Source organism: Callospermophilus lateralis, chromosome 2 (genome assembly GCF_048772815.1).
Source record: "Callospermophilus lateralis isolate mCalLat2 chromosome 2, mCalLat2.hap1, whole genome shotgun sequence".
Classification (NCBI taxonomy): Eukaryota; Metazoa; Chordata; class Mammalia; order Rodentia; family Sciuridae; genus Callospermophilus; species Callospermophilus lateralis.
The window spans coordinates 4,601,190-4,614,976 of NC_135306.1; the positions used below are offsets into that span (position 1 = coordinate 4,601,190).

Genomic DNA, 13,787 nt, shown 5'->3' on the forward strand with positions numbered 1-13,787 from the left:
TGGTGGGGCTGCATTTGACACCTGGACTTAGTGCTTCATGCAGAAGAAGCAGGTTTTTCATGACCCTGGAGGAAAGGAGTTCAGGAAGCTCCCCCATGAAATCTAAATGACCGGGAGGCCCATAGAGCACTTTCTTAGCTCCCAGGGAGCCATCCCTTCCTTGCACTACCCATAAAAGAAGAAGTTTATGATAATTTAATTATAATTTTATTCTTATCAAATTGGTAATTTTTGAAAAAATCATGCTTACTAGTTTAAATAACTTTGCAAATGATCATTGCTTAGAATTCGTGAGATGTAGAAGTGTCCATTGGTTTTCATTTTACTCACTTCTTGGTTGAAAATCTCTTGGGGGAAAAATATCCAGGGTCAGATCTGTTATTTAGAATACTGGTTCTTCCCCATGCCTCACCTGTAAGTGTTGGGGAAGAATAACAAAGTACTACACGGATCACCATGTGAGCGCCTAGGCAGTTTTTGTACCAGAAACCATCAGGGGCCCTTTCTCAACCTTCTCGCTGGCTGCCTTCATTGGGGACTTGTGGTGACTAGTAAAATGTTTGCATTTCATAAGTACATTTGAATTCCACCAGTGTTGATTTTTACACTGGGAAGTCAAGTCCACAGTGCGTTTTCATAGAGGAATCTTTATGCTATCATAGCATTTCAGTGTCAGAAGGGACCTTGGGCATAATTGTAAACTTGCTCTCACACTGTTGATCCAGGCATTAAGTTATTTATTTAAAAACTAGTATGGACTGAGGCTGTAGCTCAGTGGCAGAGCTTTTGCCTGGTATGTATGAGGCACTGGGTTTGATCCTTAGCACCATGTACAAATAAATAAAGGCATTCTGTCCATCTATAAGTATAAAAATTAAAAAAAAAAAAACTAGTATTTTGTATTTCTGGCAGTCTAGCTAGGAATAATTCTGGTTGTGTTCTCTTCCCTGCTACTTTGGTCTTCAATCAGTAACAGAGAAGCATCATATATGCCTTCCCCTTTCTTGGGTACAGAAGTCTCAGATGTCAGTGGTGATTATTTTGGGGTGGTTCAGGCTTATTGGCAGTGGGGACTTGATGTCTCGTCTTACTTGGACTTCTTCCTCTCATAGGTGTACATACAAACTAGCCTGCCATGTTGTCCCTTTTCAGGGGAGTTACCCTCATCCTTGTCACCACCCTTCAGTGATCCCTTACAGTGCTCTTATGACTGCATTGTCAAATTTTGCTATAAACCCCTTTCTGTTTCCTGCCTGCATTTTCCTAAGTGGCCACGTGTCTTAGGGTTGGGCTGCTGTAAAGAAATAGAGTAGACTGAGTGGCATAAGCTACATGTGTTTTTCACAGTTTTGGAGGCCAAGTTCTGGAAGCCCAAGATCAAGGTGCCAGCAGATTTGGTATCTGGTGAGGGCCCTCTTCCAAGTTTGCAGCCGGCCACCTTTCGCTATGTCCTTACCCCATAGAATGAAAGAAATCTGGCCTCTTCCTCTTTGAATCAGACCTCATCTACCCCACGTTAGTTCCCAAAAAACACCACTCCAAACCCCATCTCACTGGGGACTGTCCTTTGATAGGAGAGTTTAACGGGGACAGAATCCTCAGCCCCTAGCACTAGGCTGCTGTCCAGTGATCTTTCTTTTGGGCTGTGTACGCTGCTCTCTGAGACCTCGTGGGGCACCTTGATGAGAGCCTGATGTGACAAGGAGGGCTGGCTGATGTGGGGTAGGGCGACAGGGTTCTAGGTCCCCTAGTTGATCTTCTCTTGTGTTGCCTGCTCTTGCCTCTCTCTTTAGGCTGCTTTCTCTCCCCTACAGACATCTCACAAGGGCTGCTCCTCCATTTTTAGCCACATTCACAGTTTGCTTTGTTAATGAATCTGTTCTGCTACATGAGTGATGTGTCTCCTAGCTGATTGGCATTTTGGAAGCACGATAGCGTGCTACAGCTGTAGTGTAAACAGGAGCAGTTGTGGAGAAAGACCTATTAATAAACGTGTGAACTCAGGGAAGTTCCAGTGGAACAGCTCTGCACAACCTAAACATTGTCACTATTCAGAAAGGAAAAGATTGCTGTCTGTTTACTTCTTTGGTATCTTTTGAAGTTTGGACATTTGAGGATTAATATGTAGGAAGAAAAGAAACCCAGATGGCATTTAGTGAGTAAATCATGCCACAGATGAGCAAGGAAGCACAGCCCTGATTGGGTGTCCTGCTTTCATGGTAATTGAAGGGCCCCAAACCCAGCTTTCCAGTGGAGAACAAATAGGCAAATAAATTGGAGGCTTCCTTTGTATGATTTATTGGTACTGTTTTGAGCAACTAAAAAGATTATTTACCCATACAAGCTCAAATTTGAGTTTTTGTTTTTTTTTTAAACAACTATTGGCTATTTGAAAGAAGTGTTGGGAGATAAAAGAAAAAATCAAGCTAATATCATTGTCTGGTATTTAGATTAAAATCTAAGCAAAACAATTAGATTTGGGTATTTTTCTGTAGTTGTTTTCCTTGGCACAGATAACACCAGGCAAGCTCGCCTGTTTTTTTGCTTAAAGTTTTTCTCAGAAAAGGAACCAGAGCTTTATTGTAATACAGGGCTCTTACTCATTAGCTGGAAACAAAATGTGTTTCAGTAATGAGGGGCAAAGGTCTTTGCGACTCAAAGTGGTGACGAAGTGTTCCTGGTTTTGCACGAATCTTGGTTCTAGTTGAAATCTAATGGCTTGGGGAAATAATGACTGAATGGGAATTTCAGATTAGCCCCATGCCCCTGTCACCCCCAGTGTACCACACACATCTGTGCAGGGTGACTTGACCCAGTTGTGTGTGGCGCGTATCAGTCTAGGTGTCACATGTTCTTAGATTGTGATTATGGGTTTCTGCATGTTCTACTGGACCTTGAAAGTGTTTTCAGTGGACTTGTACCAGCCAGCTGTTTTGGTCACTGATTTGCAGGGCCAAAGTGGCACCGATGTCCTTGCTTGTTGCTATCATTATGTTTAACATGAAATCTCAAAGAAAATTCTCCGGGAAAAACAGCCCATTAGCAGTACCACAGTTGCCCCATCTTAGAACAATAACTAGGGAGCATCATCAGAGCTGCTAAAAACATTGAATATGTTACAGCCAAGAGTAGAATTTAGATTTTCTGATAGTATTGAAGTTCCTATGGTTTCATAATTTTTTTTCTCTCTAAGGTTTTAATGCTGAATAATAAGACCTTAAAACAATGAGATTTAAAACTTCTCCCAAGGGACTGGGGTTGTGGATCAGTGGTAGAGCACTTACCTAGCATGTGTGAGGCTCTGGGTTCGATTCTCAACACCACATATAAATAAATGAATAAAATAAAGGTCCATCAACATCTGAAGAATTATTAAAAACAAAAACTTCTGCCAACTCACCACCTTGCACCTGATGCAGTTGGTAGTGGGGAGAGCCTGCAGCATATCAGGGCCTCCGAGAGGCCAGGCAAAGGGCACAGGCAAGAGCTGCCAGAGTGAGTGACACTCACCTGGTGTAGTTTCCTGTCCAGAAGGAATCACCAGGTGTCATTGCTTAAGTGGGCATGACAAATGCTAGTTCCTCACATGTGAGGTGAGTCCTGGGTGGCCCACCTCCTCCTTCAGATGTGTGTGACCTTGGGCAATGATCTCTTTAAGGCTGGAGCCTCCTCATGTAAAATGGAGATGAGTGGGGTGGGGTTGGCTTCTCTCCTTTTCCGATGCTGGAAGAGGCCAGTGGTAAGAGGACTGTTAGATGGAGCAAGTCTGTTCTCTAGATGGGCGAGAATGCCAGGCCAGGCCCGAGCAGTCTGACTAACCTTCCAGTCTGCCTAGCAGCCACTGTGTGCAGCGGGATCACAGAGGAACCAATAACAAGGTCTGCCCTCTCCTGGTCTTCCTGGGTGGCCAGTGTCACTGTTGGCCAAGGAAATAGCACAGGCTGCCTTTCTTCTGTCCCACATCCCAGGACAATAGGAGCTATGTGTTTGGAGAGGGAATTGGCCCAGAGTGACTTACAGGGGGGACTGGGGGTGGGGTGGGGTGGGAGGTGTCCTTGCCCTCCTGTTTTCTTTTTTTCTGTCCGAGGGCCCCGGATCTAAGCTTCCTACAGCGTGTTAGAGCTTAGTTCTGTCCTGTTCTTTGTCCATAGGATTTGGTTATGGCAGTACCAGTGCACTGTTAGTGTTCTTAGAAACATTTATAAAGTGAATTCTTAAAATAAAGTGAAACATACCTTAAGGTCAGGAGAGTTCTTCCAGCACCCCCACTTGTCCCTTCTGTAAAGAAGGCCTTTGGTGAATCTTTGAGAAGGAAGTAGTGCTTTTTTTTATAGTGGGAAGAATCAGATCTTGATCGCTCTGGTTTATAAGTTTTGAGATTTTTGAATGTCAAATTCTCTTAAAGTGGGATTCCGGCCATATGGCACCGGTTAGAAAGATGTTGCATATGGTGAGACACTGTGGCATGGACCCCTGGGAGGTTCCAGCATGGACGTCACCTCCAAGTACTGGGCCTGATTGAATGCCACTGGCTTAATTAGCATATTGAACATGACAAATTTCTTTTTAAACTTAGGTTCATTGGAAAATGAAAATGTTTTCTTTATCTATTTTGGAGCAGGTAGAAGCATCAGAGCAGTGTGGCCGACAAGCAAATGGAGAACTAACTAAAGGGAATAATTTGTTGCTCATTTGATTTTGAATCTGAAATTTTAGCCAGAACTTGCATTTGAATACAGTTTTTAATCATTTCCTGTCATATTTCCTTCCAGTATATGTCATTAATTATAATTCATAGCTTATTAAAGCTAATAAAAAAATTTTTTTTTGATGGTGCCGGGGGTGCCGGGCATTGAACCCAGGGCCTTGTGCATGGTGGGGGCAAGCACTCCACCAACTGAGTTATATCCCCAGCCCAATCCAATTTTGACACCAGGAGCTCAGACTTTCTTTTTGAAGTGGGGGATGGGGGGAGGGGTGGCGGTGCTGGTGATGGAAACCTAGGACCTTTACATTCCAGGCAAGCTTTCTACCACTGAGCACACCCCAGACCAGTTTAGACTCTTTCAAGAAGATTCTGTAAAGACCTAGGCTGCCCAAGGGAAGTTGTATTAAGCTTATTGTAAGAATATAGTAGGGATATCACTTCACCTCTTTATAGTGAAGCTTAATGCCCTTTTTAGGAACACGGAGGAATTCAATTTTAGAATTTAATGGGTTCTTGAGGAAAATATAATGTTTGTTTTCTAGAAAAGGAAGTGAGATGTGTGATCACATAGCAGTTACTAGTAGCAAAGCCCAGGAGCACATTTCTCAAGAGGACGCTTGCATAGGCTCGCGGGCTGGGCATATAGAAAATATTGCAGACCCTACCTGATGACACTTTGAGCTTCTCACGTGCTTAGTATCACCAAGCAGTACTTTAAAAAATACCCAGTAAACCAAAATTTCCTAATTCTAATTGGTCTTTCCCTCAGGTCATTATAAGGTGTTGAAATTTTCCTAGGTGTTGAGGGGGTAAGTAGATATAATTGATTAGAAAAGGCTTTAGGTTGAGAACTGATGGAAGAATCCTACATCATTCATAGAAAATAGAAGGCTGAAATTAATAGAGTAGAACGGTACCTGGAGAAATACTCTCAAAACTCTAGAGCGCTCTGGGGTGTTGCGGGGCTGTGCCATGGCATGGCAGCCCTGTGGTGAGTAAAGACCCTGTCCTGCTTGCCATGCACACACCCTGTCTCCGCAGTGGTAGGAAGTGGAAAAAAAAAAAAAGAATAGATGGATTTATTTTTTTTCTTTTATTTTATTTTATTCTTGCTGCTAGTGAAATGATCTTGATTAGAAAATCACATTAGAACTTCAGCAGTTGCTGTTTGAAATAGAGCTGTTTCCATGCCACAGACGTTTGGAGAGGAGATTGTTTATTGAAATGTATTTTTATAGAAAATATTACAGAACCTGTAATCGGAAACTGATGGCACTGTTTTGTAGAGTGATATGTTCCTAACGCTGGTTGTGGGTTCCCTCTGAGCTCCCTTCTGCTGTTCTAGAACGATGAGCCGAGTGAACATTCTCCAAAACTCTCTTCGGATCAACTCGAGCTTCATGGAACAGAGTTTTTGGTGCTTGAATAATGTATAAATCCTGTTGGACAGGAGCTGCCTGTCAGTTTTATTAACTTTGACCTTTTCTCCCATTATAAAGGTGGTCCGGTTAATATTTAATGGGCCCCTTATAGATCTTGACAGTTGGAGCTGTGTTCCTGGAAACTGGGATCCGTATATATGATTAACAAATGCCACTTAATCATTGTGAGTCAGCTTGCAAGGGCAAGTTTCATTCTGGGGGAAGAGATGTCCCTCCACCTACATGGGCTCTGGGAGCTGTGCTGTGGTTGAGCGCCTCCAAGATGGTGGGCTGCACAGGAACCCTGTAAAAGGCAGATGCAGTTAGCATATAGTTCTGCTCTTTTGCGTTTTGTTTGAGCAGACGATTCAAATGATGCCAGGTGGGCAGAATCCCCCTGCCACTCTGCATAGTTTGCAGGACTCTTCCTCTCCAAGTCAGCAGGAGTGGAATGGCTGAGCTTGCATGAACAAAGGAGAGCCAAAAGGAGAGATGATTCCTTGAGCCAGGAGGGACCCTGCCAAGCCGTCTTTCCCTTTAAATTCCATAAAGCCCCATGCATATTGCACTCATTGCAAATTCTAGTGGGGAAGATCGAAACCCAGGCAGCTGACATTTTGAAACATTGTCTTTCAAACTTGTACTGTCCCTTGCTTCCATTGATTTCCCATTTAAGAAATCTGTAGGAGAAAACCAAATTTGAACAAAATTCATTGGTCTAAGATGAGTTGTTAGAGGCAAATTATGCCCCCCTTTTCTATCCTGAGAAGAGCTCCATTTTTATTATGAAGGCAATATATCCTTGTCTTGTGTGGGGCAGCCATAGACTGCACAGCAAATCGACCAAGTAAATCAAGAGCCTGTTAAGAAGCAGTATGGATGCTCCAAATACAGCCGTTTCAGTCTTGCTGGGTCACTGGTATCTTCATTTTTATAGCCACTTCCAAGGAGCAGATCATTTCAATTGGCTTTGTTTTCTTCACTCTGTTTGTGTGCAGCCCAGTGGCATTAGGTGAGGCCATTTATTTTTTAGAATGTTATTACCCTTCTCATCCAGGGCCCAGCTCTTTATATGTGGTGGTCAGCAGCTTCATTACCATGAGCTGTAGTAAGTAGCTGACACGACAAAGAAAATCTATGCCGAGGAAGAACAGTTTGAAAAGAAATTGATCAGAATTTTAGAATGAATTACTCTTTGTACGCTTACTTTATTCTAAATATATGTTTGAAAGATCTTGCTTAACTTGAGAAGAGAGGAGGAAACATTGGATGTTATAAATGGTCTCAGTCCAGATTCATAGCTTTTACATTTGCACATTTGAGTGTTTTGTTTACATCTGTTCAAAACTGGGACAACTTTCAAGGCTGATTTTATTGTGAAGAGTTGATGATAACTCTTACGATCTAAAATACAAAGCCCAGAATTAAAAAGTCATCATTATATATCAATGGAGAGACGCTTTATTTGGCAATTAGTGAGAATGATGAGTTTTATAAATCCATAGGTCCTGGTGGTAGGAGTTGGGGGATTGGCTGCATGGGGCTGTGAGGGAGCTCTCTGCAGTGATGCAAGGTTTCTATGTCTTGATTTGGGGTGTTGGTCATGCAGATAAATACTTATGCCAAAACTTATCAAACTATACACTTAAAATGTGTGCATTTTACACAAACTGTTATCTTGAAGTGGATTTTTAAAATTTCTTGTTTGGTTTAGAACTAGGCAGTGTCATTTCTCTTTTCCAATGGAGAAGGTGAAATACTGTAGAGGGTAAAATGATCTGTCCTGTAACCTCAGAGCTCAGCAGTTTGTCCAGGAATAAAGCAAAGGATGCTGGCACTGAGCCCGCTTAAAGTATGTGCTTCCTCCCTGCTACTTGTTTCCAGTCACAGGTAAGTGGAGATGGTATTGACTTCTTCACCAGTTCTCAACGAGCCTCTATTTGTATACATTTTATCAGATTTAGTCCCGAGTTTGTCCTTCTGATTGATGCTTGTACCTTAACCATAAAAACAGTAGCCGCATGGCACTTGAGTGTGTGATGGTTGTGTGTTCCTGGCTCACTATGATAGGCTACGAGTTTTGTGGTTTTTATTATATGGAAGATATGATAATAACATGAGTTCTCAGAACTAACTCTGTCTTTAAGGGAAACCTTGGACTCTTATTATTTTTTTTAAGTGACATAAACTTTAAAATTATTTCCATAAAATATATGAATAATAGTGAAAAATAAAGAAAAATTACTCAATTCCTACTAGTATTTAGAAATATACTGCTAGTATTTTAAGTGTCTATTTACATGCAAATTATTTTTAATTCCACAAAATGATGTTGTAAAGTTCTTTTGACATTTTAACCGCTTTCCCAATTCAATGTTGGACAGTTTGGTTAAGTCCAGTGTTCATCGTTGTGTAATGCTGTCATGAGCAACCTTATCCATATTTCTTTTCTATTTATGCACTTCTCTCTTTAGGAAAAATTCCTTGCAGCAGCATGTTGGTAGCTGGGTATGATATTCCTGAACTGGTGGAGCAGGTTGGGACTGTGTCGTTTGGTGGTCTGATGCTGTTTCCTCCCCCCTTTGTTTTCTTCTTCTCTGTAGTTGCAGTACCACGCAGGCCTGGCATCTGGCCTTTTGAATCAGCAGTCCTTGAAGCGGTCTGCAAACCAGATGGGAGTGTCTGCCAAGCGTCGACCAAAGGCACAGCCCACCACCCTGGTCCTGCCACCTCAGTGAGTGATGGGTTTGGAACATAATTTTCCTTTTGGGTGAACTCGACTTTGTGCTTGTTTTGAGCTGCTGGAAAGTTATTTTTGTTTTCAGAATTGTTTCTTTCTTTAAAAAAGGAGTATGGTGGAAATAGAAACCAAGTGCTATGGTAACATCCTGGTAACATCCTTTGCATAGATCTTTATGAAGCAGCTGTAATGCAGTTTGTAGTTTACATGTTTTGTATGTGACCTTTCCTTCTAAGACTTTTAGATGACACATAGCTTATCATTTCATTTGTTTCCTTATCACAGTCCCAAACTTGACCGAATATGATTACCCTTGTGCTTATCTGACAAAGGAGACAGCTAAGGAACACCTAGAGAATCGGCTAGAGCTGGCATTGGAAGCAAGCAGTTGGGTTGCTGCTTCTTTTGGGTAGTGACCATGTGCCCTTCTGCGCTAGGTGCAGCGAGGTTCCTAGGGCACACACCTCTATGAGTTCTTTCACACATGTGGACCTCCACGTACTACCACTGCCAGAAGGCTGGAAGGGCCCCTTCCTCACCTTGTTCCCAGCGTACTTGTGCTGCCTTCTTCCCTAGCCTGGCCTCTGAAACAGTTTGCCTACCCTTGAACTTCATATAAACGGAGCCACACAACATGGCATCTCTGTCAGCTTGTGTTTGTGCTGGGGATTGAACCCAGGGCCTTGTGCACGAGGAGCAGTGTTCTACTGAGGTGCGCCCGCCCGGGACCAGTATATCCATAGTTTTCCATTCAATATCTTTAGATTCATCAGGCTGTTTGTACTTTTTGTTGCTATGTCTTCTTGTGAATATGCCATGTTGTTTCATCCATTTACCTGTTAAGTTATTTTGTATCAGAAGCCCTAAGAGATGTGTGCCAAGGATTGCTCCATGATGCAGCTGTCAGTCCTTGCTGATAAATAGGGGCCACACCCCCCTAGAAGGCTGGGCATAGACTTCAGGCACATTCCTCAACTGTCCTGCTGTCCTTAAGACTCCCTTTTGCTTATGAACTAAAGGACAAACTACATTTTTACATTTCCTGCCCAAAGGAGTATTTGCATAGAAGACTTAATAGTTTGCCCTTACTGAAGATCTCATTTATTTTCTGCTTGGTTAGCAAATATTTATTGTGCCTACTGTGTGCTGGGGCATGGTCCATGCTCTGGAGGTATAATCATGAGCAAGATGGACATAGTCTTCCAGGAGTCTTTTGTTTAGTGGGTGGTGGTGGTATGGGAGTGGGGGGTAGACAGGAAAAAAACTCTAAACAAATTTATAAGTTAGCACCATAATTTCTAGTTATAATCAGTGGAAGGGAATAAAGAAGAGCAAGGTGTGGGAGGGGGGAGCCTGCTGAAGTAGAGTAGCCAAAAAAGGGCTCTCAGGACATGACCTGGGGCAGACACCTGGGAAGAAAGGGCGGGAAGAGCTGGGGTGGCCCCCAGGCATGCTTCCTGGGCCTTTGTCCAGCAGGAATGCACTCTTCTACCTCCATGTACACCTCTCCAGACTTCTTCCACATTTTGCGTTCACTTCCTGGACAGGGATGAACACAGCCAAGGGAACTGGGCAAATTGTCCTTGAGTGTTGTGTGTGCTGGGTGCCATATTTCTCAAGAAGCAGCTGACCAAAGAAGCCCAAAGCTTCTTGAGGAGCGTTGCACTTTGTTGTTGCTTACGTGTTGGTCTGGGGGGTTCTGCACAGCTCAACCTGCAGCTCTCTGAAGTCTGATGGCCTTGTAACTTGTCACTTTCCATGCATGGATTGTCTATAGAGGCAAGATGTTGGCGAGGAGTGAAAGACTTTCTAATGGTCCCGTAAGACTGGAGCCAAAAAGTGTTTGTTGCTAACTCTCTTGACAAAAGTCAGTTCTTAGTCCATCTGTTCACCATTTGTTAATTTGCATTGGCTTGAAACCTGTTTACAGGTGACATGCTATTATGAGGACACTTAGAAACTATTTTAAGCACCAAGGCAATCAACAGACTCTGTTCTGATGCCAAAGGAAGAAAGAGAGAGAGGTATTCACAACTGTCATTATAAATTTATAATAAATCACTCAAAATACTTAGTTTCAAAGAGAAAAGTAGTTACTGTGTGTGACCTAAGAATACAACAGTGAAATGATTTCCTATACTTAGTCACCTATTTCCTATGAAAACTGACTGCTGCTTTTTCACATCTTGGAGCTTTGGGGGCTAACATTATCCTGGAGTCTCTTCATAAAACTAATATCCAGTGGCAGGATGTACAGCTAAGACTCTCATTGCACTTTTGTTGAACACCTACTGTGTGTTACTCGTTGTGTTTGATGTTAGCTAGAAATTCCATATAGCTACTGGCCTTACTGGGTTACAAAAACCCTTTTTAAAGTTCAAGAAAAAAAAAAAAAATATATATATATATATAAAATAGTAGTAATATATACATAATGTAGATTTTAAAAACCCCAAAGATTATAAAAAAGAAAAAAGCTAATGTCATCCTAAAAAAGTTCTTACTAAAATTTCAGTAGATATTAATTCCAGACTTTTTTCTGTATATACATGATTTTGAAAATTATATTTATATTACAATATAATCCCAAAGGATTATATTGTAATATAAATATTCTCAAAGGTAGTTATTAGTCTAAGGTGGCATGATTTGATCTATGGGATTTTAGAATTTGTGTATTGCTAGTGGGGTTATGGTTGTATTCTATAGATTCCTAATCACAACATTTTTATTATAAGCATGATAAGACTTGACGTTAACTCCTTAAATTCAAGGAAATCCCTTGAACCCCCTTTAAAAGACCCAAATTCTCAAATGTTGCCACAGATCAAATTGCTCCCAAACTTAGCATTTTAACCACGTGCACATTATCTCTCACAGTGTCTGTGGACAAGTACTCTGGGATGGTTTGTCTGGGTGGTTCTGGTCCACAGTCTATCATCATGTTGCTGTGGGGAACTGGCTAGGGCCACAGTCCTCAGAAGACTCAACTGGGTCAGAAGCTCTGATTCCCAGGTTGCTCACTGGTGCCGGCTGTTGACAGGAGACTGTGGTTCCTCTCCACAGGCTGCTTGAGCACCCTTGTGATATGGCGGCCAGATCCTCCAGAGGCAGCAAGCTCAGCCAGAGAGAATCAGGTGGAGGCCATCCTTTTCATGACCTAGCCTCAGAAGACGCACGGGTCACTTGCACTTGTTCTCTTCATTAAAAATGAGCCATTAAGTGTTACTGACATTGAAAGGGGGCGGGCGTTAACTCTCCTTTTGAAGAAAGAATGTCAGAAAATGTGCAGACATACTTTAAAGCCACCTAGTTGCAATGGCCAGCTGAGCTCCCCCTGTGGAAGAACCGGCTCAGGGAAGGACTGGCTGAGCTGGCCAGCCCCATTTGCGTATTTATTCAATAAATGTTTTCGCAGGCCTCCCAGAAAGATGTAATAATCTTGGCCTTCAGGAAGCTCTGAGGAACAGACAAGTAGCAGGACATCATGACAGCAAAGGCCAGGTCCTAATGATGGACCCCATGCCTGGGAAGACCATGCAGGGTACAGGAGACACGCCAGGGGAGCCCGACTGGCCTCCGCCAGCTTTCTCCACCACCTCCCTGGGAAGGATGGAGGCTTTATCTTGGGGAGGGAGCCCCAAGCTTTCTCACACAGCCCCCAGTTTCTGAGGAGAGGTTTATTTCTAAGCAATAGAGGAAACCAGGGATGTGCTCTAGGTGCTCCTGCACACCACGGCCCCTCCCCAGCCCTGGCCTCTCCCCAGCTCTGCCTGGCTGAGCTGAGACCACAGAGGTGGTGGGAATGCAGATTTATGGGATACGTTAGTTTTTCAAATGCACTTGGCTTTAACCGTAGGAGTCTTTGAAGACTCCAGTTCCCCCCTGAGTTCCATAGGATGAGTGATTTGATTTGTGAGATTAATGATTCATATCTTTCTTCCCCTCCAAAGAAGCTTGTAAGAAGATAAAGATGTTGTTCACCGTGGAAGATCTTTTGCAGTGTGTTAGTTTCAGGGCCACAGATGAAGCACCCTCCCTTTCACGTGTTCCTTAGTCTTGCAGGCGGGACAAGTCTTTGCATGCAGAGCCTGTCTCCCCTGTTGCTGGGTAAACCTCACGGGGCCTCTGACCCTCATTGGTCAAGGTCTGCATCTCTGAGAACTGGGCTTATCAGATTGATTGGTACGTTGTGTTTGCAGATATCTGGGTATATAATACCTGCCAGATTGGGTTGTGTTACTTGTGCTGTCTCTCAGAGCCTCAGCTTTCTGGTATGATTTTGGGGTGCTCTGTGTTAACATGGGATGTTGGTTTTGATGGATGTGGCCAGCCTGAGTGGCCTCTGTCTCCTGGGTCTCAGCAGCTGATAGAGCGGGCTTTCAGTGGTAGCACAAGTGAAAGGTTCTTCTCTGTTCTTATTTTGCACACCTAGGTTTCATTTAGGTTTGAGAGAAAAAGAAGTTAGTTTAGAGAATACTGTCCCCATGCCCTGGAAGTTGAGACAGGCAGTTCCTTCTGTGTGACTGTCTTCCAGGAGAAGCCCCTTCCTGCTGAACCAAAGGCACGCTTTCTTTCATGGGCGCTTCCCCACAGTCACTGGGGTGGACTGTCCACGTTTCCTGTCCACTGAGCTGCATCCCTTGGCTGCTCTGGGCTGTTTCCCCGTTGCTCCTCTTTTTCTCTCCTCTCCCATTGGTCATTGTCCTTTTTCTTGGATCATTCCTGTGAGTAGACAGTCCACCTCCTGCAAGAATCCCCATCTCTAGATCCCACTTCCCTTGTCAGCTCCCACCTCGTTCCCCTCCTCTTTACAGCAAGCCTCTTTGAAGTCGTTGACCTCTTGTGTCTAGTTTGTACCCCCCAGGCCACCACTCTTGGAATGTCTCCCTGTCCCTTGCCTTGACTCCTCTAGAAT

At 43.3% G+C, this 13,787-nt stretch overlaps 1 protein-coding gene across 1 annotated transcript in view; it reads left to right on the forward strand.

Annotated features, from left to right (window-relative positions):
- The window catches only part of Med27 (mediator complex subunit 27), a 184,946-nt gene that overhangs the window by 55,389 nt on the left and 115,770 nt on the right, over positions 1–13,787 (forward strand). Inside the window, exon 3 of the mRNA XM_076843072.2 lies at positions 8,733–8,863. Within this exon, the coding sequence (XP_076699187.1) occupies positions 8,733–8,863 (131 nt within the window). The remainder of the gene's footprint in view (positions 1–8,732; positions 8,864–13,787) is intronic.